General features: G+C 40.7%; 2 protein-coding genes and 1 long non-coding RNA gene across 3 annotated transcripts in view; 2 read left to right on the plus strand and 1 right to left on the minus strand.

Moving 5' to 3' along the window:
• Positions 1–5,709, plus strand: part of PLPPR5 (phospholipid phosphatase related 5) — a 111,010-nt gene extending 105,301 nt beyond the window's left edge. Inside the window, exons 9-10 of the mRNA XM_065072586.1 lie at positions 180–247; positions 2,920–5,709. Coding sequence (XP_064928658.1) covers positions 180–247; positions 2,920–3,004 — 153 coding nt within the window. The 3' untranslated portion in view covers positions 3,005–5,709. The remainder of the gene's footprint in view (positions 1–179; positions 248–2,919) is intronic.
• SNX7 (sorting nexin 7) overlaps positions 1–24,248 on the minus strand; it is a 29,487-nt gene extending 5,239 nt beyond the window's left edge. Inside the window, exons 1-8 of the mRNA XM_065072585.1 lie at positions 23,981–24,248; positions 18,153–18,335; positions 16,168–16,278; positions 15,593–15,757; positions 14,366–14,567; positions 12,323–12,522; positions 9,229–9,315; positions 3,283–3,435 (exon numbers count right to left, since the gene is read on the minus strand). Of these exons, the coding sequence (XP_064928657.1) occupies positions 3,283–3,435; positions 9,229–9,315; positions 12,323–12,522; positions 14,366–14,567; positions 15,593–15,757; positions 16,168–16,278; positions 18,153–18,335; positions 23,981–24,160 (1,281 nt within the window). The 5' untranslated portion in view covers positions 24,161–24,248. The remainder of the gene's footprint in view (positions 1–3,282; positions 3,436–9,228; positions 9,316–12,322; positions 12,523–14,365; positions 14,568–15,592; positions 15,758–16,167; positions 16,279–18,152; positions 18,336–23,980) is intronic.
• Positions 18,332–23,674, plus strand: LOC110361710 (uncharacterized). Its single transcript, XR_010474362.1, has 3 exons — positions 18,332–20,502; positions 22,485–22,596; positions 23,546–23,674. It is a non-coding gene; the product is annotated as an uncharacterized LOC110361710 (long non-coding RNA).
• Positions 24,249–25,774: the final 1,526 nt, after the last annotated feature.

Consider the following 25,774-nt stretch of genomic DNA (forward strand, 5'->3'; position numbering starts at 1 on the left):
TTCAGAAATAGGAGTAAAGTTCTGAATTTTAAAATATTAAAACCTTTTCATATTTTTTTTTCAGAAAATCTTCCCTATTTTAGCAATGCATTTACAGTCATTATTAATGCAGTATGTTACCAGCTTTAAGCCTTTGTGGAATACAGAGAGACTTAAGCATGTATCCCACTATTTTCCAGAAGCAGAGAAAAGGAAGTAGAGAACTGTGTGAACTCTTGAGACCAGCTACAGCAATTCCAAACGACTGGTCAGTCACGGTAATTCTTGGTTCCTAAATGACAATGTATTTAAATGTATTATAACATAGCTTGTACATGAGCACAGGAAAGCCTTCATTCTCACAGGCCTGCATCGGAGCACCCTGTAAATTTGCAACACTGGGCTTTAATTAGCGCATTGAGAGACACAAAGAGACTGGTGATTCCACAGCTTAGAAACAAAGGAACCATTCTTTTTCAAGTATATTAAATGTAGATAGTTAATAAACTGGAAGGCTACAGAAATAGCTCTACTTGTTTTGAAGTAGTAAATTCAGAGAAACATAATTACAGGTAACACTTTAAATTACATGTAACACTTCATGGTACATGAACTTTAATTCAGCATAAGGGAGACATACTCCTTTATGCTAGCGAAGTGATGCTTGACAAGTTGACAGCAGAGTCCTTGGGCAACTACAGTTATGGAAAAACCCAAACAAATGTAAGGTCATACTCCTTCCTCATACTGTGGTGGGTGAAGAGGAAATAACATTTTAGAAATTCAAGTATACTTTGACACACTGCTATGTTGTACTTGACCACAACGTTTTTAGTTTTATCCAGCCTTGAAGGACTGGATTTCTATTGCAAAAGCCACCAGAAAACATGAGGTGTCTGTATCTTGTTACTCTGTAGCTGTCAGAAATTTCAGGGATGCAGAGAATGGCCACTCACAGGAATGACCCTGCTTGGGTTGTGTGCCTGGGGAATGGAGTCAGCAAGACTGGGGAATAATGAGGAGCAAAATGCTGCTGTGTAGAAAGGAATGGGATGCTGCTCATGGAGAGGCAGAATAGGAGTTTAACTGGAGGGGAAAAACAGAACATGCTTGGGGAAAAACAAAAGGCAAGAAATAAGATAAGGGGTGCTACAGTATTGAAAGGCTTAGGAAGCATCAAATGGTGTATCAAAAGCATGAACAAGTAATTTAACTTTGAGCATGTGAGAGAACGTGACTGAACAAGTGAAAAACACCGTAACAGGCACTGTGTTTGTCGACTAGTTTAATGAGTAGAGACTCACAATACTATCCTTAAGGTAGGAATTTTCTTACTACTCAAAGCATAAAACTCATCTTCTGATTATCAGGTTTCTGGGATTCCCTTCCTGAAGTTCACTTTCTAACAGCGAAAGCAGGTGCCAGGGCTGCTGCTTCTGCTGCTGTCAGGAGTGCCTTACGCACCTGTAGTTTGTAATATCAGGGCCTCCCACAGTAATAATTTCTCCGATAATTAACCATCAGCGTTAATCACAGGTCTCAAATAAACATGCCTATTTTGGATCAGAACTCCCAATCTAAATATTAATTTCATCAATTTGTCTCGAATGCCAGAATTAAGATAGTGATTTTCTGATAAAACAGGAAAAAGAATTGGTAAGCCCTCGCTTTGCAAACAAGGAGGGATACAGTCAGCACAATGTTTTCTATTATTGCAGCTGCTGTAGTAAGATAAGCTGTTTTCTTCTAAAATTAGATCTACCGAGATATTAACAGCAAAAACCTTTTATACAGAATTCAATATTCAAAAAAAGCACCAACAAAGAATAATGTCTCAGTATAAACCAATTTGTTCAGTATTTCAGAGGCTATTTAAGAAGAACCACTGGCAGTTACAGAGATAGCTGAACGATTTTCTGCACTTTGTGACTTAATTATAGTAATTTCATGTACAGTACGAGCTTTGGCATTCTGAATTAAAATTCTAATTCAGCAAAATCTTCTTCTAGATAGGAAAGAGAGCCAAAGAATTATTTTTGTGTTTTAATCTAGCTAATCATTCATTAACAAAATATTCTGAGGTATTTAGCATAGTTTTAACATACGTATTGCTGATATAGAAGTCAGGGATCATTAATAACTAAAGAAAATGTGAGAGGATGCCAAAAGCTTGCTGCCTGATTTCAGAAAATATTTTGATCTTAATATGTAACAACAGATTGTCAATGTCCATGCATCTCACAGTCTGTATGTTAATTAATTAGACTTGATTATCAAGAGCTCTGTCTTTTCAATTACATTTTAACAAAATGATCTCTAAAATCAGGACACTGTCATTGGCTAACGGGCAATCCATAAAAAGTTCAGAACACAGGATTGGAAGTTACAGATATCAACATATATCTGTGAAAATTGCTAATTTATGAGTAATAGATGGCTTAGTGCATTCCATTTTTTTCACAAAATAAGGAGAAAGTCTTTTAAAAAATTCAGGATATCTGGGATATTTTCCAAATGTTCACTTCATTCAGTGTCTTGGCCATGAAGAAACAGCACAGACTGTTTAACGTATATTGTAATATGTTTTAAAGGTCTCTTTCTTAGTATATATTATTGTAAAAGGGAATTCTTACAGAAAATATTAGCTGTGGCATTTGAGTTGAAAATAAAAATCTAATTTCAACCACTTTTCTTTCTTGCTAAAGTAGGAAGTTTCAGTTATAAAAAGATTCTGTTTCTTAATTGTATACACTTGCAGCATTGTTTTGTTTTAAAAAAGTGCAATAAGCTTTTCATATTGACTTCTCAAAATTGTATTGTTCTTTATCCTTGTAAAATCTGATTATTTTGTGGTAGACAGTTCCTCAGAGAAGTAACAATGAGGACTTCCTGAATGAGTTGTCTGACATGGAATCACATTTAAACGTTTTCCTCATATAGGATCATTTATCCAAGTTGGAGCTTTCCAGAGGGCTCCTTCATGCAGTTACAGCAAAAGGTTTCCAAACTGAAATACAGCAGCTGATGTTGAACCGAAAAATACGTTCCAAATTGGTGTGGTTAGTAAAACAAGAGTGCCCTCTGTCGATGATGAACTCAGGATCAGCCACTTGGGCACAAAATACATTTTGCTTGAAATGTGTCAAATTAAGGACAACTGCCTCCCTCTTCCTGCAAAAACTGATTCTGAAGTTAACAAAGGTTTGAACTATACTGCAAAAATTCCTCTTTACAGACAACCCATGGACTTCTCCGTTGAAATAATCAATGAAAAAATAACATTGCAATGAGAAAGTGTTTTACCTCTTCATAATAATGGAGATTATTCTCAGCCACATTAGTGAACGTTGATCTCATGTCACACTGCATGTTTTGCTTCCACCTGTCCCAATCTGCTTTCAGAGCATTATTGGCACATTCGACTTTGTCTTCAAGTTTCCCAATCTCTTCTGAGAACTAAATATGAATTGTAAACATTAAAAAATATTAGTAAACCACCATTTCAAAAGTGATTGAAATCAAGTGATTGTAGTGCAGACAAGCAGAACTGCAGAGCCGAGGTTGGTATTCAACTTAGCACAGAAAAGCCTCCCCCAAGGACAAATTTAAATTTTATTCTTAATTAACAGTACAATTTCTGAAATATTAAGAAATTCTAGACCTGAATTAAAGTATTGCTGAAGATATTTTTATTGGCTGAGAAGTTACAGACTCTGGCAACTCTTCACTGGCACTTGAGAGTAGTGCATCTAAGAAGGAAAATACAGAGGACTTTACTGAATCAACTCTACAAATTAGATTTGGTCAGAAAAACTGAGAAAACCCTGACAAAACCTTCAATAACCTCAAGAGAAACTAGAATGAGGAGAAGACAGCAGAAATCAAAAGCACAAACTTTCTGATCTCTTGCCACCTTGCCATCTTTTCTTGTGGAACTAACCTCTGACCACATGAGGGAGAGAGATATACAGAAGCAGAGAAATAAATTAAACCAAAGGACTTCCGCAGAGAAGAAACTCTTTCACAGTGATCCACGATCAAAGACCTTGAGGGCTACTCCACAGACGTTATTTGCTTCTAATTACTGTAGATGCACAAAGTGACTTTTCAGTTAATGGGAATGAATAAGTGGACGCAGGCCCTCTCTTTAATGAGTCTTCTAGTCCTCTCAATAATTGTTTTACCTACTGTCATTTACTAATCAGCTGTGAGAGTTCTGGCTGGCACCCAGTCACAGAATGAGGTACATCTGCTGCCACTACAGCACAAATTCCTCTGCTGGGACTGCACAGGGACTGTCTGCAGCAGAGGGAGGTCAGGCAGAACACCACCCATAAGAAACATCAAGCAGGAAAAGTTTCTTTCCATTGCAACTCAGGCCCCATACACCTTCCTCTTCTTCCTTGCATTCTGCCATCAGACAAATTGTTTTCTCCTCCTACGACTCTCCCGTAGAGTTGGATAGCTCCTTGTGCTCTCTGCAGAGCTCATACTTTCATTGATATGAACTTCAAGATTCCAGGATTTTGAAGGAATGCTTACACTATTGGCAGAATGCAGAAACGTCAGAATTCCAAGCAGGATGTGGAAATTCTTGGTGCAAAGCCCCCAGCTTGAACCGTGCAGGGAGGACAGTGTTCCAGTGCCACAGCCACCAGCGGACACGAACTGAGCAGCACTGCCTGAAATGGTCACAGAACCTGAGCCCAGCACTTAATTCACAAATCTCAGATCCCAATTCAGTTTGACATCCTAGAATCCTTTACCTCTTAAGAGCTCATCTGAATGAATTTTCTCCACATTCCATGATACACAGATAAATAAACATTTTTAGTTGGACTCCATTTCTATACTGATTTTCCCTGCCACACTTCTAGATTAAAGGAATACTGGTTATTAATCAAGAACAAAATGCAAAATATTCTTCCTGTTTTACTGAAAATCCCAGGTTCAATTATCTAGTCAGAATAGTAATCAAACTATGGACAAGGGTAATTTCAACTACCAATACTGTGTTCAATATTAAAAGGTTAATCAAAAGTTTAAACGTGAGGACATTACCTTCAATGGAATTACAGGTAGCTGGATTCAGTATCTTGGATATGTTGCAACTTAATTGCCTTTTCTTCAAGTACCAAAAATGAATGCACACAGAATACTGAAAGCAGTGAATATCTGTAGGTGATTTAGAGTAGGAAAGGTAGTTGAATCCATTTTCTGCTTTTGCAAGAAAAAAGTCCCTCATTCCAAGAATGAGGTAGGCTACACACTTCTCCCACCTAAAAGTCCTGGCTGCAGCAGCTTCCCATTATATTTTTCTTCATATCTTTAAGACATTTATTTTACAGTTTGTTTTTGTCTTGCCTTTTCTAGGAACTGCAAATTTCTTCCACGGGGTAGTCACAACTTGATGTGGTCAGGCAGATTCTGTTCTTCATCCCTGCCTGGATATGCAATTTAAACATCACCCTCTAAAGCCCAAAAGAAACTGTGTTGCATCAAGGCAAGGATTGGACTTAAGGTTTAAAACCAGCATTATGCCACACTTCTTCATCTCAAATAGAGAGGTTTAAAATCTACTTTTTCACAACTGAAAATAAACAAAAATGCCATCCTCTGCAGCTGCCATGACAGCAGAAATCAAGCAAAAATGGCTTGGTCTTTTGAAAAACACCTACCCAGTATGTTCCTCTGTTACAAGGTATAAATTGCTACAATTTATCCTGCAAATTAAGTATTATTTTGAATCCAATTTCTTACATTGATCTCACCGAGGCAGCTAGTGTGATAAATTAAATCTCACACCAGTGATCCCCAGAGAAGGCCAGCACAGCGCTCATCAGATATTGGACCAGGGGACAGGGAGGTGGGAGCCAGACAGTGCGAGGGCAGAGCGCTACCAGACATGAGCAGCGGACCTGTGCACAAAGAGACTTGGCCCAATAGCCAAATTACCTGGTAAGTGACACAGCATTTTATGCTACCTCACTATACAAAATAGCATGAATTTCTGTCTGCTACATCAATTAATCCTACAGCTTAGTGATAGTAACCCTTTTTAGCCAAGAGTTAAAACATAAGATATGTTCTGAATATGATACATTCAGCACTTTGTCTCTGCACTACTTAGTTTAAAGCCTGAACACAGAATTTTTAAGTTAGCATTTAACACTCATCTGGTTCTGTCAGAGCACATTAAATCAACCTTTTGTTAGAAGTGCTGTTAGCACTAGTGGCAGTACCAAAATGGTTAAAAACTTGCACACCACAGAGGGATGCAGTCGCGTGGATGTGTATATGCCTGCAGAATGGAGCATGGGAGAGATGGAGCCACTAACTCCAACATCTTCACAGCCAGAGCTCTGGAGGTAAGAAAGGTCTGGATAAGGAGGACACCAAAGTCCTCCCAAGCATCTGTCAGAGCCTGCCTCCAAAATCACAGACTTCAAACCTTCCATGCCCTGAACAACTGCCTTCTTCGTGGACTACATTTTGGAGTGAGAGACAAGGTTTTACCTTTTTAGCAGCATCACATGCAGCTTTCTAAAAGCCTGGTGGCATGGCATGGCTCAATAAAGTGTTTTTCCCAGCCAATGAGACTGACATCTCTTCAGGCTTAATTTGCGCTTCCAGACTATTTCAGCTGCACTCACCTTGGGCATGTTTTGCCTTCTCCTGCTGTATAACCTCCTGTTTGTTAAGTCATCTAATTTTTGCCATGACCAGTGCTAAAGATCTCACAGCCTTTTATCAGCTCGAATGACAGTCTGGGATTCCTTATCTATGGTGGAAATGTACTTCAAATTAGATTAGAGTTCATGCCACTCATTGTCAGTGGAATTTCTGGCTACTAGATTGCACTGACAAGTTCAATCTGACATCTATGAGATGATTATAAGCTACATGAGTTCTGCTTAGGAATAGAAATGTGCAAATACATCCAAAGTAAGGGTTTGATACCAATGCAAATAACAGTACCTATGTTACGACCATCTTTTCTTGTGAAATCAGTCTGGTTAGAAATGCCAGAAAAATATTTGAATACATAATAAAAATTAAAACACAGTAAAAAACTGATTGAAGTAACTATTAGGAGGTACTTGAATGGTTAAAAATAGCACTACACCATTCTCTGTGGCCAAACTATCATTTAATAGAAAAAGCCTTCAACTTCTAATTAAGAAAAACTCTTCAGGATACAGCTGCCACTCAATTAGAGAACACAGGATTTTATGATCTGATTAGACTATCAGACATCTGCTTTTCTGCTCTTATGTGACGGCAAGGAGAATCAGGCTCTCAGAAAGAGGATTTTTTTTCAAATGAATAAGAAATAGAGGTGTTGGAAAGATAAAACGAAGATCTGAGCACCTGGATAATCACACTGTCCAAAGGCTTTTACCAAAACTGTAAACACAGTTTTGGAAACGCAGAAACAGTAAAAAAAGACCAGTTGAGCAAACTGATCTCAAAACATTACTGGAAGCAAGTATAAATATCTCATTATGCAGTAACCCACTGTCAATATCAAATCAATATGGTATGGTCAATACTGTGCTAAAGGAAATATGTTCCTTTTTGTCTGCGACAGATCAGGAAAAGAGAGTGCATGCACCTTGTGTGAGGACTTCTCTTCTTTATGGTGGACAGCAGTAAGACGAGCTGCTAGACAAGCTGTATGAAGTTGCAATTCATTACTGAATCGCTCTGTGCAAACACAACTGTTTTTAGCATGTTGCCAACAAACCACACAAATGGGAGGAACTGATTAAAAGGGGTATAGTGTTAAAAAGTTGATATTACTAGCTGCATACAAATAACTTATACAACGATGCACAGCACTCCTTTCTGGCAGAATAAATTCTTAGAGTCATAGCATATCTCCAGTTGGAAGGGACCCATAAGGATAATTCTTACTATAGATACTGTGCTTCTACATGCAATGCAACTGATGGGTGCTGCCGGGCTGTGGGACACCCGTGGCATGGGGTGTTGGGGACACAGGTGGGCTGCCAGAGTAAAACACCATGGCTCCGCCAGTCCCTTCCCAGGCAGCCTGGGGACACGGGGACCTGCCACTGCCACCCCAGTTCCAGCCTGGGGCCTTCTCCAGCTTACCATCCTCCGGGCATCTTCTAAGAGCTACACACCTCATACGTAAACTAAGAACAAAGGACAGGTGAAGCAGCAGAGAAAGCAGAGACAAAAACAGATTAGAGAACAAATAAATAGGCTGTGAAATGAGAGGACGACAGAAGTAAACAGAATTTCTACTTCCGGAAAAAACAAAACTAGAGGTATTTACTTACTGCCCCACTGCAGTACACAGAGGCAAATTGTTACAAAATATACCATAGCCATCGTAGATATCAGACAGTGGTAATATATTCTTATTTATTCAGCTCAGTGACGAGAAATCAAACAAAAATATGCATTTCAAGTGCCAAAAACTATCTACGCAGCTCATCTTTACATGAAAGCTAATTACGACAACCCTGCTAAAAAGTATCTGAAATGTCAAGGACTTCCTCCTTTGATGTACTAAAAAGTTATTATTATTTAGTCGTTTTTATATATTATTTACACTGCATAGCACTTTGTGTTAACACTGTGCTAGAAGGACATTAGTTAGGCTGGAGAGTTAAACAATCGAAAATTTTAAAAATGCCAATACCCACCCCAGAAGTTCCTTTTCATAGACCCCTGAGCCCTGGGGTATGTTTGGGGTATGTCTGCCCCCTTGGGCTACCAGCTAGGGTCTGACTTCACTAGAATGAATGGAAGTAAAAAAATATCTCTGGGCACAGCCAGGTAAGACAGAAACCTGGAAGAACAGAATCCAGAACTTTTTATGTAAAATAAGTTTGATGAGCAGCCTTGCTCATTCTAACCACCTCCACTCCATCTCCTGCATCAGTGAAGCAGCAGCTACAAGAGCACTGCAAGTGTTACTTTCTTTTAACTCCCAGTGTGGAAGTAAACAGAAATGCTAAAAATAATGCTGCGGTACAGTCTGCGTTGACAAAACACTGTGGTTGCCCACTAATACCAGTCCTTTGCTCCAGCAGCCCGTCTACTGAATTTTGCATCTTTCTCATGACTGCCTGTGCCTGGCAGGCACAGCAACAAAGGCCAAGCCTTTTCAGAATGAGAATTACAGAGACAGCATCCAGTTACACAGCGCACTTCCCAGGATGCGTGTTCTGTAGGCATCAGCCTGGAAGATTTCAGCTCTCTGTACATACTCACCAGGTCCTTTTCTGTCTTTTTATTGGCTAAAGCATCAACTCGGCAGTCAAGCTCGCCTTGAATTTGGTCCCTCCTTTTCAAAACACCCTTAAATTAGAAGAGGAAATTAAAAAATGTAAATAGAACCAAATTCTAGACATCTGTCCAGAAAACCATCAAACAACTTGGCTGTTTAATAAATTAAATGAAGCAAGATCACAGAATGATGCCATTTAATAAATTTGACATGATACATGTACTCTTCACCAAAAAAATCTTAAATTATGAAGACTTATTCTTCAATACCTGTATTTTATCTTAGATGTTTTCCAAGAACCTTAGTAAATCTGAAATCGGTGCTGCAAGTTTCTGCCATACACAGTATCGTTGTATGAGAAAAACTGCAACAGCAGTTTACTTGATATCAGCTCAATTTACTATATATTCATATTTTAAAATAGCAATATGAGTTTGCTGAATCTCATGAACAAAAGTGTCTTGAGTAAAAATTGCAAGACAAAGTAGAATAAATGACTAAAAATGGTATACCAGGCATTATTGAAATTATGACTTTAACCTTCAATATTATTTTGTAAGTACCCAAGACATAGAAGCAGCATGACATATATAATTACAAATCTCAAAACCTTCTTTTATGTTACCTTGCTACAACTGGTTTTACTGCTCCTTCTGTTTATACTAAAGAGATTTTCAGTGTTCACCTCTAGCATAGGGCATGTTGAAACAGCACAGGGCACTAGCAGCTCTGCCTTCTCTAGCTGTCTTGTTTGACTGAGCTCTCTTTAAAATCTTGTCACTTTAACAAATACAATAGAATAATTTAGGAGGTTAATTTTCAAATAATTTTTCAATGTTCTTTTTGAACGGGAATTCACTAGAAAAATATGGTAAACCTGACTTTGCATAATTCTGAGTAATAGATTAGCAATGCATACTAATGCTCATAAATCTATGTTTCAATAGCTCAGAATATCTTTTGGTTAGATAATATATAGAAAATGTTTAGCTGTAAGCATAGAAGCAAAACAAATATGTCTGGAACAGCTTTCCTTCATGTTACAAATGCTTTCTCTTTTTTACTATTTCTTTTGCCTCTTTTAAAACTATTTAATTACTATTTGGCAACTTTTATCACAAATACTCCTTAAATTACAAGATAAATCCAATTATTTTAATATTAATATGCTACAACTATACACAAGCACTGGCTTCTAATGCCAAACAGAGGGACTGTGTTTATAAAGCTGCATTTTTGTGTGTAATATTTAATGGTTTCCTGCCACAAAATCCTCAAATAATTGTACGTGGACCCATAACCAACTTATTGGTGCAATTTGTACCCTGCAGAGCAGTAGTACTCTGCACTCCCCAGATCTGTTATGTGAGTCAGGGAGGAAGGAGCCAGTCCACATGTAAATATTTTAGCTATGAATTCATCTCTTTCCCCATTTTGAGGCTGAACTCCCAAGACTAGAAAGCACAAGGGTTGTATTGTATTGGCCACACCTTCTTCTGCACACTCACACATGATCTTGGCAGCACTGCACAGAGGTCCCTGTGCTGGGGGGTTAAACACACCTCTGAAAGCAGATTTTACTGGTGTGTGACTTCCCCTATTGTATACTTAGAATGACTAATAGTTCACTCTCCAAACTGCAGGAAAAATAAAAAAACATGGTGAATGAAAGGAAAGATCGGTTGTCAAACAGGAATGAGCTAGGCGAGGAAGATTTTCCTCTGGACAAGGCCCCATGGCAGCCTAACACTGTGTTGCAGTGGGCAAGAGATACTTGTAAGGTGTGCATGAAGGGCCAGATAATCACTCTGGGGTTTGTCCACAGAAACCTCTCTGTGCTCTGGACAAAAGAGAACATCTGAGAAAGGCTGACCAGGCTGCAGACTAGAAGGCAATCGGCAGGCAGCATCTCTTCAATAGCACAAAGGCTATGATCACTCATGGGTAACAGACTGAGAAATTCTGAAAAATAATTTTGGAAGTAGGGGAGAGGAAGAAGACCTAGCAATTGCTAGGATGGTAATCTCTTCAGACTTCTAAGCAAAGCAGTACCTACCTCCATCTGCCTGCATGTAAATATAAATAATGAGGCCTGTGAAATACAGGACATTTTGTATGGTTCCTCTTTCAGTGAAGCTTATTTTAAAGACAGCAGTCATTGCAGCAGTAATTCTTAAGCTCTCGGTAGCTAAGCCTTACTGAGAAACTGGCACAGCTCTGCAGGCTGCCAGCAAAGTCTCAGTTCACCTGGGTCTTGCTCTGCCCCTGGCCTGTAACGCGCTCAGCCCCTGCTCAGACACCACTGCAGGAGGAGCTGGGATCCAGCAGTAAGAAGACAACAGCTTGCATTGCTCAAAACTGAGACAAAGAGCGGTTTGCACACATTTTCTGCTTTCTGGAGGCAGCAGAGTGGGAATTATGACATGCTGAATTCAGTTACTTAATTATGTTGATTATCCATCAGCACTGAGTTTATCAACTCTCTAGTTATATTTTTTTACATTCTCTCCAAGTGTAAGCAAAATACGTACATAAAGGGAACTGAGAGTGTCAGCTTATGGCAAAGACTAACACATGCTTACATAATGGCACAGGGACTGGAAGTTCCCTGCTGTTCAGGAAAAAGAAAACATGGTTTAGGAATATCTCCTAGAAAGGGAAAAGCCTCTCCCCTCCTTTTCCCCCACACAATCTGTTACTCGATGAGTTCACATTTCAGCAGTGTCAGAGAAGGTCTTTCTCAGCTGCTGTTCCCCAAACCTTTCTGTGTTCCACAGCTACCATGCAGAGCTCTCTGAAGATGGTAAAACCAGAAACTCTCGCACAGCCACCAAGTGTTGCCTGCTGTGCAGGACCATCCAGCTCTTCTCTCTGGAAGGGCCACCTTGTGCCTGATCAGCAAGGGACACGGGACCGACTGCATTCCCTGCTGACAGTGGTCCTGAGCTGTGCATGTTTAGTAACAACAGCTCATAGAGGGACTGCAACATCATCAGTTACAAATTCTCTTCTAGACTTTAGCAGTGGACTAAGCCAAGTTTTACATACAGCCATAAGCAATCCTTAAGGAAACCTTACCATTAGAATGTCACTGTAGAGAACATATTCATGTAAAATCGGCAGCAGGTTTTCCGAGAGCCCTGCCATTCGCTTCTCCGTGGCCTTGCAACACTTGTTGATGCAGCTGGCAACACCTTTCAGGGAGTCTGCTATATCTTCTTCCGATGCTGACCAGAGTGTGTGGATAGGGCCATATTCCTTCATTTCATTAAAATACTCTTGACAGGAACATAAACACATGTTACTCTCTTGTTCATTAACAGATGTTTAAGTGACACTAATTGCAACTTCATATTTACTGTGAACAAAGCACGAGACTGAGGCTAATTTGCTCAAATGACCAAGATAAATAAACTGCAGTTAGTTGTTTATGAATAAACTGATCAATTAATGTATTGTAGACCTGAATTACTTCATGCTGCCTTCATACGGAGGGACATGAGCCACAGCAGCCCCAGGTAGCAGTTGGTCTGACTTGCTTCTACCGCCTCAAATTCCTCTGCTACAATAATGCTCCAAATCCTCAGTTATTAAAACTAGCAGCCTTGCTATGTCCCAAAAGTTTCAAAAGACACACTGAAGTTCACTCCAGTTCTGCAGGTGTTATCTCCTTTAGCAGCTTTTATTAATCTACATACAAGGATATCCTACAAATTATTTCTCTCAAAGGATATCTCTCAGGGATATCCAACAAATTATTTCTCTCAAATTATTATTTCTCTCTCTCTAGGCCAAAAGATAACCTGTAAGCAGAAAAAAAGACCCAGAATTCACTATGCCATTTGCTAGGGCTAAACTTGGGCAAGGCTGATATGACCTGGAAGCTGCCTGTTCACAGGAGGGTACTGTGGACACACTGCGTTTGTATGGAAAGCACAACTGAGTTTATAATGAAGAAATGCCCAAAAAAAGATACAAGGCAGACACGTGGCATGAAGAGTGTAATGTTTACTTTGAGATTTAAAATAAATCTCCATGGAAGATGTAATAAAGAATCCCACGTTAAGCTACCGCAAGCAGGAATGTTCTCTGAATCACAGCTATCAAAAGTCCATACCCACAACAGTGTGGCCATGCACAGAATTGTTCTGCCTGGTGCTATTTGGAAAATCTAGAAAGAAGGTATAACCTACAGCATTTGGGAGCATGTCAACATTCATAAGGTTTTCCAGGAGATATTTTGGCACTGATGTCTTGAATCTACGGACCTCAGCTGGCTATTTCCACTGAAATGAATGACAGCAAAAGGAACTCTTTTCACCAACACATATTTTCCTTTTATAAGACCTCTCCAATTTAGTGAGGACACACCGAGATCTAGTACTGCATGAGCGAGCACAAGGACTTCGTTATTAAAGAACACAGTGCAGCTCTTCAAATTATATTATATAGACAATAACATCCCTCAAGTGCTGACCAGTGGAAATTCTACTGAACAGGCCTAGTCTGTGATCAGAGTCCATCTCAGAAAGTCAGTAATTTAGCTTTCCAAGTAGGTGCGCGAACTGTTGTTACTTAAGGAAAAAACTGAGATTAAGTCATCCTTCTTACAAAAACTCTAACAGGCACAGCTTCTCATGACACAAGTTATGGCCAACAGTAAAACTATTAAAAAAAATCTACTTGGTTAACACAAAAAAGGTACAGAATTAAACCAAAAAATAGATGTTTAGATATCTGAAATCTAGACAGCATTATGCCAGTACGAGACAGCACAGACAGTGCAACTCTTACTATTTATATTCCACTGAAAGCACAAAAGAAAAGGTCGTGGAGCTTTCTGAAAAGGACAGGTAAAAAGATAGCCATACTTGCTATGTTTTCTTCTTTCTAAGTTCCTTATCAATGACATGTTAAAACTCTTCCCATTAACAAGTTATTCAAACTAACTTGAAGTTCTGCCAAAACTTTGACTGTTATGAAAAGCACAGTGTAAATACAAATCTCCACTTTGCCCTGCTTGCTTGACAGAGTATTTTGCCTGGCACAATGAAAACTAATTTACTTTTCCAATACATTCATTTCTTAAATCATTAAAACTGATACTTGTTTTCTACTTACCCCTTTCTTCCTTGTAAATTCTATGAGCTATTTTGTCTAGAACATTTATTTTCTGACTAAATATTTCCACATAATCGTTCATTTCTGTAAATATTTCAGGACGATTTTTAACTCCTCCTCTTACTGAGGATGCTACAGCTCTGACGGTCTGTCCCATCCTGCTCAGCAAACCGGGACCCTGCTTCTTGTGCGAGGAAAGTTCCTAAAGAGAGAACAAGCCACGTTTACTTCCAAGGACTTTTAAAATTCTCTGAAAATAATGCATACTTTAAAGCTTAAAAACCAAACTCACAAACACCGCCAAAAATCAAAACAAACTAACAACAACAAAACAAAAAACAGCAAAACCCAAAAGTATACACATAAATCTCTGTGTGCCTTTTTAGTATATAAATCTTTAAAATTCCCAGACCAGTGTCAGAACCGTACCTGTCATGTGCATGTATTAGCTAAGCCTTTCTGGGCAAACCGACATGTGCCACGTGTCACACACTCACATGAACGATTAAAGATGGCAAAGAACCTTTACCATTTCATGCTTTAGGGTGAGTTAGCTAGTTTGGAATTTAGCCTTTTGAACAGGAAAGCAGGGGTAATGAGTGCAGAAATAAGTCACTGAGGAAAGCATACAATGTTTCTAGTGGAAGAAGTAATAATCTATTTTTTTTGTAACTCTTTTTATATGTTGCTGGCATAACCTTTGCTGAAGTTCAGTGGTAAGCTTTTCTGAGTACAAAACTCCAGTTTTCAGATGGACACACCTTGCAAAACTACAACAGGAAATTCAAAGGCTTTATTTTTCTATTATGAGACTAGTATAACTTTAAAGAAAAAGCAGATGAAAAAGACAGTGACATGCCAAAACAATAATTAATTTTAAAATACTAATTTTCATATAATCTTGGAGGCTTATGTGTATACCAAAAAGCAGAGTTAAAATATTGTGAATTTGCCACAAAAAAACATAAAACAGAGAAAACAAAACCAAACCAAACCTGCCCTGGAAGGTACAGCAATATTTATGGCCACACGCATGGTTACCAAAAGGACAGAGAAAAGTTTATCTTGAGGGATGAATATTTCATAAATCCCCTGCCGCCTTCTGGCGCTCCCATAACAAGCTGTGGGAGGACACTATTGAATACTGAACTAGGGCGACTCCTGATACACGCTATGAACACAAGATGTGGTTTCACATAATGGTAAATAAAAATAAAGTAATTTTACCCAGGCCTGTGCAGTAAGAAAAATTTTGAAGTCTTCATTAAAAGTTAAAGTTGGATGATCAGCAATACGGTTCAAAAATTTATGTAAAGCTTTTCTTCGAGTCTCAATGAATTCATCACTAAATCGTTCCACCATTCCTTTCATTATGAATTTTTCAGGCAATGGCTAAGGAAAAAAGAAGAGATATATTGTATAATTTTCATAATATTAGGGGTATTATAATAGTTGTTCTACTTAACAAAAATCATAGGTATACCTTGCAACACCCACCATGTAAAAACCTAACTGTTATAAAGTTCTCTCATTCAGCAGCGCTAAAACATGGTTCTTGTAGCACACAGTGCTGAAGAATACATGTACAACTAAGAAGGAAGGACATACATTACTGCAAATGGCACAATTACAAACAAGAAATATCTTTACGGGATTTTTAATTATCACATAAAGCTAATGAAAATAGGCCTGTTCAAAGTTTGTGAGACTTCAGAAACTGAAGAAAGACCTCAAACATCTCTGTATAAAACTGGAGTCATCGTACAAACAAATAAAGATAACTTAAGTTTTAGCAAACGAACAGGAATAATCAGTGTCGGATGTGCTTCTTCAAGTTTGCTCTTCAACCAAAGGAAATCCTGATATCGTCTTCGAACTTCATATTCACTAGAGTCAAATTCACCACGAGAAGTCTGAAAACCAGAGGGAAAAAAAAACAGGCCCAGGTTAGAATACCAGAAAAAAAAGAGCAAAATAGCTTTAGATTTTGGAGAAATCTGAGTGCTTGAAAGCAATGCATACATGATGCTATTTTGCCCGTTTTATGCGCTTGCTGTTTTACAAAGTGCAACGATAAAGTACTTGAAGTGATAAAACACGTCCCATTTTAGCAAGAAATCAAAGTTCTACTGTAAAAAAAAAAAAGGCAAGCACTAAACTGCACACTAGAGTGGCTTAGAATAATTAGCCTACCACAATGTTTCCAAAAGATTTCAATCATTTTTTAGTGTGGCATTTTCCTTCTAGCAATCACAGTTACGTTCGTTACTTCTAGGGCACTTCTTGTAAAGCGATTAGTAAACTATGAGTAAGGAAAGTGCATTTTTTAGCATTCTGAAAAAAAACTCCAAATAGCTGACACATGTCCTTGGGACCTGCTGACACTGGTCAACAATCCCCACATTCAAAACATGAAAACTTCAGCATATCACAGCAATAACACTTCCTATACTGCTTAATGGATTCTGCATTCCCTCATCAATTCCAGTTTCATAGCCCTTCGTTAGAACTTGCCAACAAACCTTTAATGAAAACATGGACTCTTTGTGGCTTGATTCTAGAAGACAGAGCAGTGATAAAATAAATCTCACGGTCTGACAATTTTGCAACACTGTAATAAGCATTTTTTGTAGGCATTAAAGTGATGAGTGCTGCTTACCATTCATTGCTGCACAGAGATTTATAATGCAATGCAAGTAACTTCTAAAAACCTCAAAACATGCTCTTGTAATCTACACATTTTTGAGGGTTGAATAAAAATTTTTCAAGGTATGTGGGAGGAATACTATTACTTTATCATCACCAACCAGCACTTCAAATTAAATATGATAAGAAAGGATAGAATAGATAAAAAAGCAAAAGCAATCCACCTTAAAGCTCTTCCACACTTGCCTGAAGAAAAAAATGTTCTCTCGTCTACAAAAACATGCATAAAGTGAAAATTATTGCTAGAAAGCTAATGAAGATAGCTCTCCTCCTACTCTTTAAATATTTTATGGCGAATTGATATCTCCTCTTATTTAAGGATGAATAATTCCCATTTGAAAATATGGTTTTAAATGAATCTTTTAAAAGGACTTGAAGTAAAATAAATTAACAGAGCAATTCTCAAAATGCAGCCTGCAGAATATTTGCTGGTGATCCCAGAAGAGCTGGCTGGTCTCATGAGGCTGACTTTCTTCCTTATTTCCAGTAAATAATTTGCATTCAGGACAGCTAAAAATACACTTAGCTGTTTCCTAGTATTACTTTTTCACTGGAGGACTGTGGGAGTTTCCCCAGAAATCATATGCAACTGTAAATGGGAAACAAATGTCCATGTGATCATGGATGTTGCAATTAGAAAACAGTGGAATTCAAAGACTTTGTAGCAGGTGACATTTATGCGAGACAGAAGACTGGTAGCCTGCAAGTGATCCAAAAATCATTAATACTTGGGCTAATATAGTGTCTTCAAACAGAATCAGTCCTTCCGCTTTTTCGTATTCCAGCTGAAGATCACCACAGAAAATGTTATTGTCACATAGAACTGATTTTACTGTTGAAGAATAATTAGCTATTTTCTCAGCATAAGGAACATAAGTACCTATGTATGTAGACTTATACTGTTCTTTTTTTTTTCCAGAATCTACCACGGAGTTTCATACAGTTTTAGTGGTCTATAACGCATGGCAAAATCAGAGTGTAATTTAAAGGTAGTAATATCCCAGAGAATGGCACGCAAGAAGAGTGAAAATGCTACTGCTATTATCAATCTAAGCTATTATAGCCATGACTAGCTGCTTACCTTTGTGACTACTCTGTAGGTAATAAATGTTTCAATGGCTGTAATGTGGCTTTCAGGATCATCGACTGTAATGAAGAGATCTCTTAATTCTGGTTCATCCTCAAATTTATACTGGTTTATCATTGATGAGGGGGATATTGGCACTGAAGGACTGAATGAGTTTACCTCAGTCAGTGATGTATCCTACAGATAAGACATGAGAACATCTATATCAAAACATCTTTGTATACAAACACACATCCAAACACATGTCTCAGATGCTAAAATGGCAAACTTTTAAATAATCTGATAAAACAGATAAAACATAGAGCAGATGAAAGAATTGCATAGTACATAGCAAATCTATTATCCTTTTTAGTGTTTCCTTCATTGAAGATGTAAGAAATGAGATTTGTTTTAAAACTGATGAAAGAGCAAAATGCTGCCGTTTGGGAAGAATGTTCTGCACAGTTAGAAAGAGAACTTGCCTATAAATGGTAAAATTTGTTATGAATCCTGACACCCAGTAAATGTGTTGGATACTTATCAGCTTTACTAATATTGTCAGAAGCCAGTTACTCAGGACTTGTGAAGTTTGAGTTATCTGAAATAACCTGAACAAGGTGGATTTAAAAAAATATTATTTAAAAAGAAAACAAGACAAAATCAGAACCGAAATTTTTATTGGAATTGGATATTTCAGTTTGCATATATTTTAAAGTAAAATTTGAAATTGAAAACATTTACAGAGACAAAAAATAAATATTTTTAAAAGAAAAACAGTAATTAAGGATGCAGTATGAATTTGCTGCTTAGTTTCTAAAAAAAAAGTCAAACCACTCTTTTGCTGAAGTGGAAAACCACTATCTGATAGCATCAACCACTTCCACCACAGCTCTCTAAGAATGTGTCCCCATAGCAGCTGCCTCTGCTCAGTGTGTTCAATGGTGATCACTCAAATGCTGAGAAATGGAGTGTAAATTGGAAAGAGGCAAGGAATCTCATTTTCTTTCTTAGATGCAAGGCTGGATGAGATCTACTAATCTAAAATCTTGAAGGGTACAGTGACTGGGAAAATAATTTCACTAACACCATAAAAGAACGTATGGGGTTTGCGTGGCCAGGTTTTATTAGTGGGGAGGCTATGGGGTGGCTTCTATGAGAATCTGCTAGGATCTTCCCCCATGTCTGACAGAGCCAATGCCAGGTGGCTCTGTGATGTACCTGCTGATGGCCAAGGCCACGCCCATTAGTGACAGTGGTAGCACCTCTGGGATAACATTTAGGAAGGGTTAAAAAGAGACAGGCAACACCAGCAACTGCAGCTGGAGAGAGGTGAGACTGCGTGGAGCAGCTCTGCAGACACCCAGGTCAGTGAAGGAGGAGGACAGGAGGGGCCCCAGGCACCGGAGCAAAGATTCTCCTGCAGCCCATGGTGAGGCCAGCTGTCCCCCTGCAGCCCATGGAGGTCCATAGTGAAGAATAGATCCACCTGCAGATTGTAGAGGTTAATGGCAGAGCAGATCTCCACCTGAAGCCCATGAAGGTTAATGGAGGAGCAGATATCCATCCACCTGCAGCCTATAAAGGACCCCATGTCAGCATAAGCAGATTCCCAAAGGAAGCTGTGGCTCTGTTGGAAGCTCATACTGGAGCAGGCTCCTGGCAGGACCTATGGAGAGAGGAGCCCACACTGGAGCAGGTTTTTCTGGTAGGACTTGTGACCCTGTAGGGGACCCATGCTGGAGCAGTCTGTTCCTGAAGGGCTGCACTGTCCTGAGAGGTGGAGGATAAATAGAGATGCTGTTTCCAGTGCCTGCTAGCACTAGCTGGCCATGCTCTACATATGAAGGAGGTCTGATAGTTCAGAGTGGCCCATGTGGTTCAAAGTGCTGAAGCAACAGTAAACTTCTAGATGGAAAAAAAAAAAAAAGCATGTGAGCATGCAAGGGACTTGAATGGCTATATAACTTGAAGAATAATGACTCTGCAAGGCCTAAATTGGATGAAGGCAAACGTGTTTCATATTTCTAATTTTCTATGGGTCATTAATATCATAATGTTTCATTCCTTCTTCTAGGTTGCTACTAAAATTTGTTCTGTACAGGCAGGTTTCACAAAGTATATTTTTATATGGAAAGGCTTATGAATATGTGGTTTGTGAAGCAAAACACAGGCAATAAAAAAGCATAGGATAAGCAGGTCTTCAGTTTTGTTGTAATACAGCTCTAGTGTTCGTCTGCATGTGAATGAATGCATCTGAGTTTTAAACAAACATCTGTTTCTCTTTCTTTATCCTCATGATACTTCAGGTTTACTTCCAGCAGTTCTTAAGGTTCATGTGATATAAGTCCATCATCACAGAAACAAGGTAAAAAAGGATAACTTCCTATTTTGTGACTGGAACTATGTTTTGTGTGAATACAGATGAGGGCAGAGGTTTTGTGGCACAGGAAAAACAGACAATTCTAGTTCTTGGATTGTATAACTTGCAAAGAGCATCAGGGCCTTGTCCCAAATCATGATGTCCTTTCCCACAGCTCCCCCAGCCCCAGCTACCCGCAGCAGCCCTTCTCCCTTCCAAGCCCCTTCACTCCTGACAGAGCAATTGGCAGAGATGTGTGTGCTGTGCTTTACTGGCCAGAAGACCAAAGAGAAAATCTATGAGCTCCTGGCTATATTATGGCCTTGCTCTGGGTCTCTTTCCTCTAACACTTGCAATTACCCTGTCTCACTCGCACATTTGGCTGCAACTGGTCAGTAAGACTCCAAAATAAATAAGGGAAGGAAAAGACTCACACAGCAGGAGCAGCCTCAAAGCAGGCTAAGCACACAGCTGAGCCTGCAGCTCTTGGTAGAAGACATTAAGCCCAGGGGTTCGCCTAAACACCACTCCTCCCCAGAGCAGATCATTGACTCAGGGTTGCCTCCATGCCTCATCCATCCCACCCTGCCAGCGAGGATCCAGAGCTTGCAGTCATCTGAGGCCAGGGATACAAAGCAGGTCTGCAGATAAAGGATGTGGTGGCGCAGTTTGTCTTAGAATAGCTTAGTTGTTGGAGCGTTCTTCAGAGAAGCAAAGAGATTTAGGAAGACAGAATAGTTCCTTGGCCAAAAAAAATCACTTATAAATCAGTCTCAAATCCTTGACCAACTCACTTTGGAAGAAAAATTAGCCTCTATGCAATTCTGAAGTGGCATATACATCTTTTCCAGAAAGACCATTAAGTTTTCTGTAATTATTAAATGGAGACAAATCCTGTAAAACAGAGTTTGAAAGACCTGCTAAAGATTTTAAGTATTAAACAAAGTGCTGACAGCTTTGTCAATGTTAGGTCAAGGTATCAGTTAACAAGAAAGGGAAAAATTAACCAAATGGGTATTGCGATACGTGTGGTACTCTATACTTTGAAACTAATGGAAGAAAGCAGGTTGAAAACATTGTATTTGTGTGACTCATAACTCAACCAGCAGAAGTTGTCTCTGCTAAAAAGACCTCAGACCTTTTTCCATGGTAACGGAAACTAGGATAAAGTGAAATGCATGTCACATCATGAAATGCTTTATCAGAGTTGCTGAAGAAGATCCTCATCTGTAATGTTCAAGATGTGTCACAGGGTAGTGGCTCAATGGTTTATGACACTATCACGTTAAATGTCTATGAATTTTCATAGAATAAAAGCCCTGTGTTTACATCTTGAGTAATAACTTAGGGTATTGAGGCTGACAATTTTTAAGAATCTCATTTTTCACCATTTTGGTAGCTGGTACATTTCATTGACTAAACTGAGAGAGATTAAGTCAATGTCAGGTGCTGAGCCTTGCGCTGCTGCTGTCCTGCTTGGCCTGCAAATGCTATACCACCACCTTAAAGACTGTGGTGTGAGAAACCTCATTAAGGTACAATTTAAAACAAGGTGGTCCTAGAACAGTACATTATGTAAAAACTGGTTTTAAAAAACTTAGTCTGAAGTTACATTTAGCCTGTGAGTTTCCTTGCAATGTTATGGTGCATGAACAAAGGGGGTGTAATCCCAAATCAACCTCAGAGATTTTGATCAGCTCAAAAGATCAGCCCTCAAATTGCATCTGAAAGCAAACAGTGAGTTTCTGGTCTATATGTAGCCACTAAATGCAGGTGTCCAAGCTGTGGAAGGAATGCTGTATTTTCAGTTAATGATAAATTTTCTTGTTTGCAGGAATAAGTTATGTGGCATGCATCAATAGTAGTTAAGATTTAATATAAGTAAGAAATATTTGGCATGAATGCAGGTAGCAGGAATTTAAAGATAAGTAGTTGCCATATAGCAGCAGTAACTCGTATCAACTACACTTTTTTTTTTTATTCCCAAGGAGCATCGCTCTTGTCAAGCAAGCAGCGTAACTGTTGATGTGCTGTATTGATAGGCAGATGCCTGCGTGCAGACCTGCCCGAGCTTACCCAGTAAAAACAAAAGAATTCAAAGTAACAAACAAACAACTAAAATTATATTTTAACATTGCTTTTGCATGTGAGTTCAGTGAATCATTCATCTTTTCATGCCAAGTCAAGACTGGTGTTTTCCTAAAAAATGATTTAGCTAGACCCCAGTTATGCTTCAGAAAAACACAGATAACTTGGTGAAATTTAGCCTGATCTCTCGTATGTTACAGACCATTAAATCATGTAAATAGTCCATTCTGGCCTTAAAATCCATGAATTTCGAGCATTTTACTACAGTCAAAAGTTTAAATATGTAGTTCCTAAGAAGGAAGCTCTAATTCTAGTGTTTTTATTCATGTATACCAAAAATGTCTTGTTTCCAGAAATATAAAAAAAACCCCACATTTAATTCACATGACAACCAGTCCTACTGAAAATACATTTGGTGTCACATTTTCAGACAGGAAGCATCTCTGTTTCTCTGTAGTGTCACACATCCTGTCACACAGCAATTCAGAAGTTGCAGAAGGTGAATGGGGCCTTAGCCCCCATATATGTGGGTTTTTTTTCCACCTTAGCTCTCTATGTCCTTGTTAGATTTTAGATGCTGCCTCGATAAGGCATATAAATCCAGACATGTTCTCTTCTTTAATAACTGAGAACGCATGAGTTAAGTCTCACCTTGAACAAATCAGTACAAACTGAGAAACAATATATGTGGTAGCCATGCCATGCTTCATTGGTTTAATTAAAATCAGCAGTATTGGCAAGACTGGTGTCCCTGTACCTGGCTGTGTGCTTTTGGAAGGTGGACCTTGTCAGTTACACTCGTTGTATTCCCTTCATCAAAATACAGATGTTACCTTCTCAAAGCTCCTATGTGAAAGTGCTAGACTTCCCTTCATCTTTTAAAAGAAAACTCAAACTGAAACTTGGAAATATTTATATTTAAATACAACTGCAATTACTAAATATGACTGTTTATTTACAGATACATGCACAGTACATGACAAATGTAAGTGACGAGGTTACAGTGAGTCCAGATTACTTGGCAAATTTAAGGTAAGCGCAGTTCTGACTTGCACAATTCCTCTGAAGTAACAAAACCCGCTTTTCATGCCCAAGGAGAAGCCGCCCGGGGCTCTGCTGGGCGGGCCGGGGGGCGCGGGGCTGCCTAGGGCAGCGCTCGGGGGACCCCGGAGCCCCGGGCGGCTTCTGCTCGGGCAGCGGCCGACAGCCGCACCGGCGCGGCAGCGTGCGGGCGCGGGGAGCGCGGCTGCCCGGGCAGGGGCCAGCCAGAGGCTGCGATCGCTGCCACCGCCCGGGGCGGGGCCGTCCCGTCCTCCCGCGCCGCCCCGGCTCCCCCGGCGGGCCAAAGTGCCGGCGAGTGGGGCAGCGGCCCGACCCGCGGAGGGCGCTGCCGTACCTTGCTGAACACCTCCAGGTCGTCCTCCTCGTCGTCCAACGCCAGCACGTCGGCGGCGGCGAGTAGCGGCCCCCGTGCCGCGCCGGGGGCACCCGCGGGGGGCTCGGCCCCGGCCCCTCCCCTGCCGCCGGGGGAGGGCGGGGGGAGCGGCGGCCCCGGTACCCGGCCCTCTGCCTCCATCCTCCTCTGCGAGCGCGGGCGGTGCCGCCGGAGCCGCTCCCCGGGGCACCGCAATTGGCCGCCCGCCGCTCCCCCGCCCACGGCCCCGGCCCGCCCCGGGGGGCGCGCCCAGTGCGCAGGAGTGGAAGCGGCGGCGGCGGGAGGGACGCGCTGCGGGGCTGGGAGGAAGCGGCGGCGGGCCGGGACGTGGCTGCGGGCGGGCGTTGGCTGCCGGCCGGCCCCTCGGCGGCGGCGGGACGGTGGCTGAGGCCGCTGGCGGGGAGGAGGTGGCGGCTGCTCACAACGGCCACAGCCGTTTTCGTGGGGGCGTCGGGCTTGTTCACGTGTCGGCACCTCCCCGCTTTGGCTGTTTCCAGGGTTGCTGGGGGACTGGGCGGGCCGGCCGGGGCCAGCCGGGCTGGGTTAGCCGCCCAGTGCGGGCTCGGGAGCGCTGCTGCTGGCCCGGGTCACTGGAAAGAGCGTGTGCCGAGCCTGGGGTTAGAGAGCCTGGGAAGCCACGCAGCCGCCAGCTGTGGCCTCGGCAGCCCCGAGAGTGCCCGCAGGGACAGGTGTGCCCAGGCTTCCTCCTTTCTCCGGGTCGGTCTTTTCCTTCCTGGTGGGTGCCCAGACTGGGCACCCTGTGCCCCCACCACTGGGGCAGCAGCCAGGAAAGACCTTGCATCTGGCCCCCTTGTACCTCGGCCAGCCCTTCTGTTACTTTGTTTGTATCTGGAGGCTTCCTTATGTCAACCTGGTGGAGTCTGGTGTGCTTTCTGATACCGAAGCCAGAGGTTATTTTGAGATTTACTTGTGAGAACGAGATTGGCACCGCATCTTCTCTGAAGAGGAACAGAGAGAGGGACACCAGATATTTTAAAATAGTAAAACTGCAGGAAGTGAAAACATCAGAATTGCGGGATTTTGAAGTTGCCCATGTCGAATAGGATGCAATGAGCAGTGCTAGTAGTTGCATGAGCCAGGGACATGTGGTAAGAGAGTAGGCAGGTGAAGGGAGGGGAAGACTGTAGCCTCCAGTGGGTGCCACCTCAGGCAACCAGCATCTGTGCTGAACACAGGAGCTCCTCTGCAGCACAGGGCAGGTTACTGAGGCCAACGTTTGTGTGGTGAGGAGCAAGGCATGTCTCTACAGCTCCATCTGAAATGTCTCACTTCAACAGTAGCTTGTTGTTAACGTAGGCGTCAGGAGTTCTAGGTGGGTACAGGCAGGTACAACATAATCGTTGTGTACCTTCATTCCCTCGCTGTCAAACTGGAAAAGGCAAATCCCATAATCAAGTGAAAGTATTTTGAAAAGTGTTCATTTGTTAAATACTCCTGGCAGTTGATGAGGAAATTTGTTTGGTATTTCATGCTTTTCGGTGAAGTCTTGAGCCACAACTTGAAAGAGATAAAAAATAAACAATAAATATTAATTGAACTGTGCAAAGAGAAAAAGAATATGTCTGTGTAATTAGCAAATGTACACTAAGATACTTTTCATGTTTGTTTAAAGGAAAAAACCTAAGATTCAGAGGGAACAGTGGGTTGGGGGTGGTGGACCTTTACACAGCAGTGGCCTCACACGTTTGGGTGACAGACAAGCACTTGCTGGGGAGGTTTGTTCTTTTTGCTGGG

This window comes from Columba livia, chromosome 8 (assembly GCF_036013475.1).
Source record: "Columba livia isolate bColLiv1 breed racing homer chromosome 8, bColLiv1.pat.W.v2, whole genome shotgun sequence".
NCBI classification, from domain to species: Eukaryota; Metazoa; Chordata; class Aves; order Columbiformes; family Columbidae; genus Columba; species Columba livia.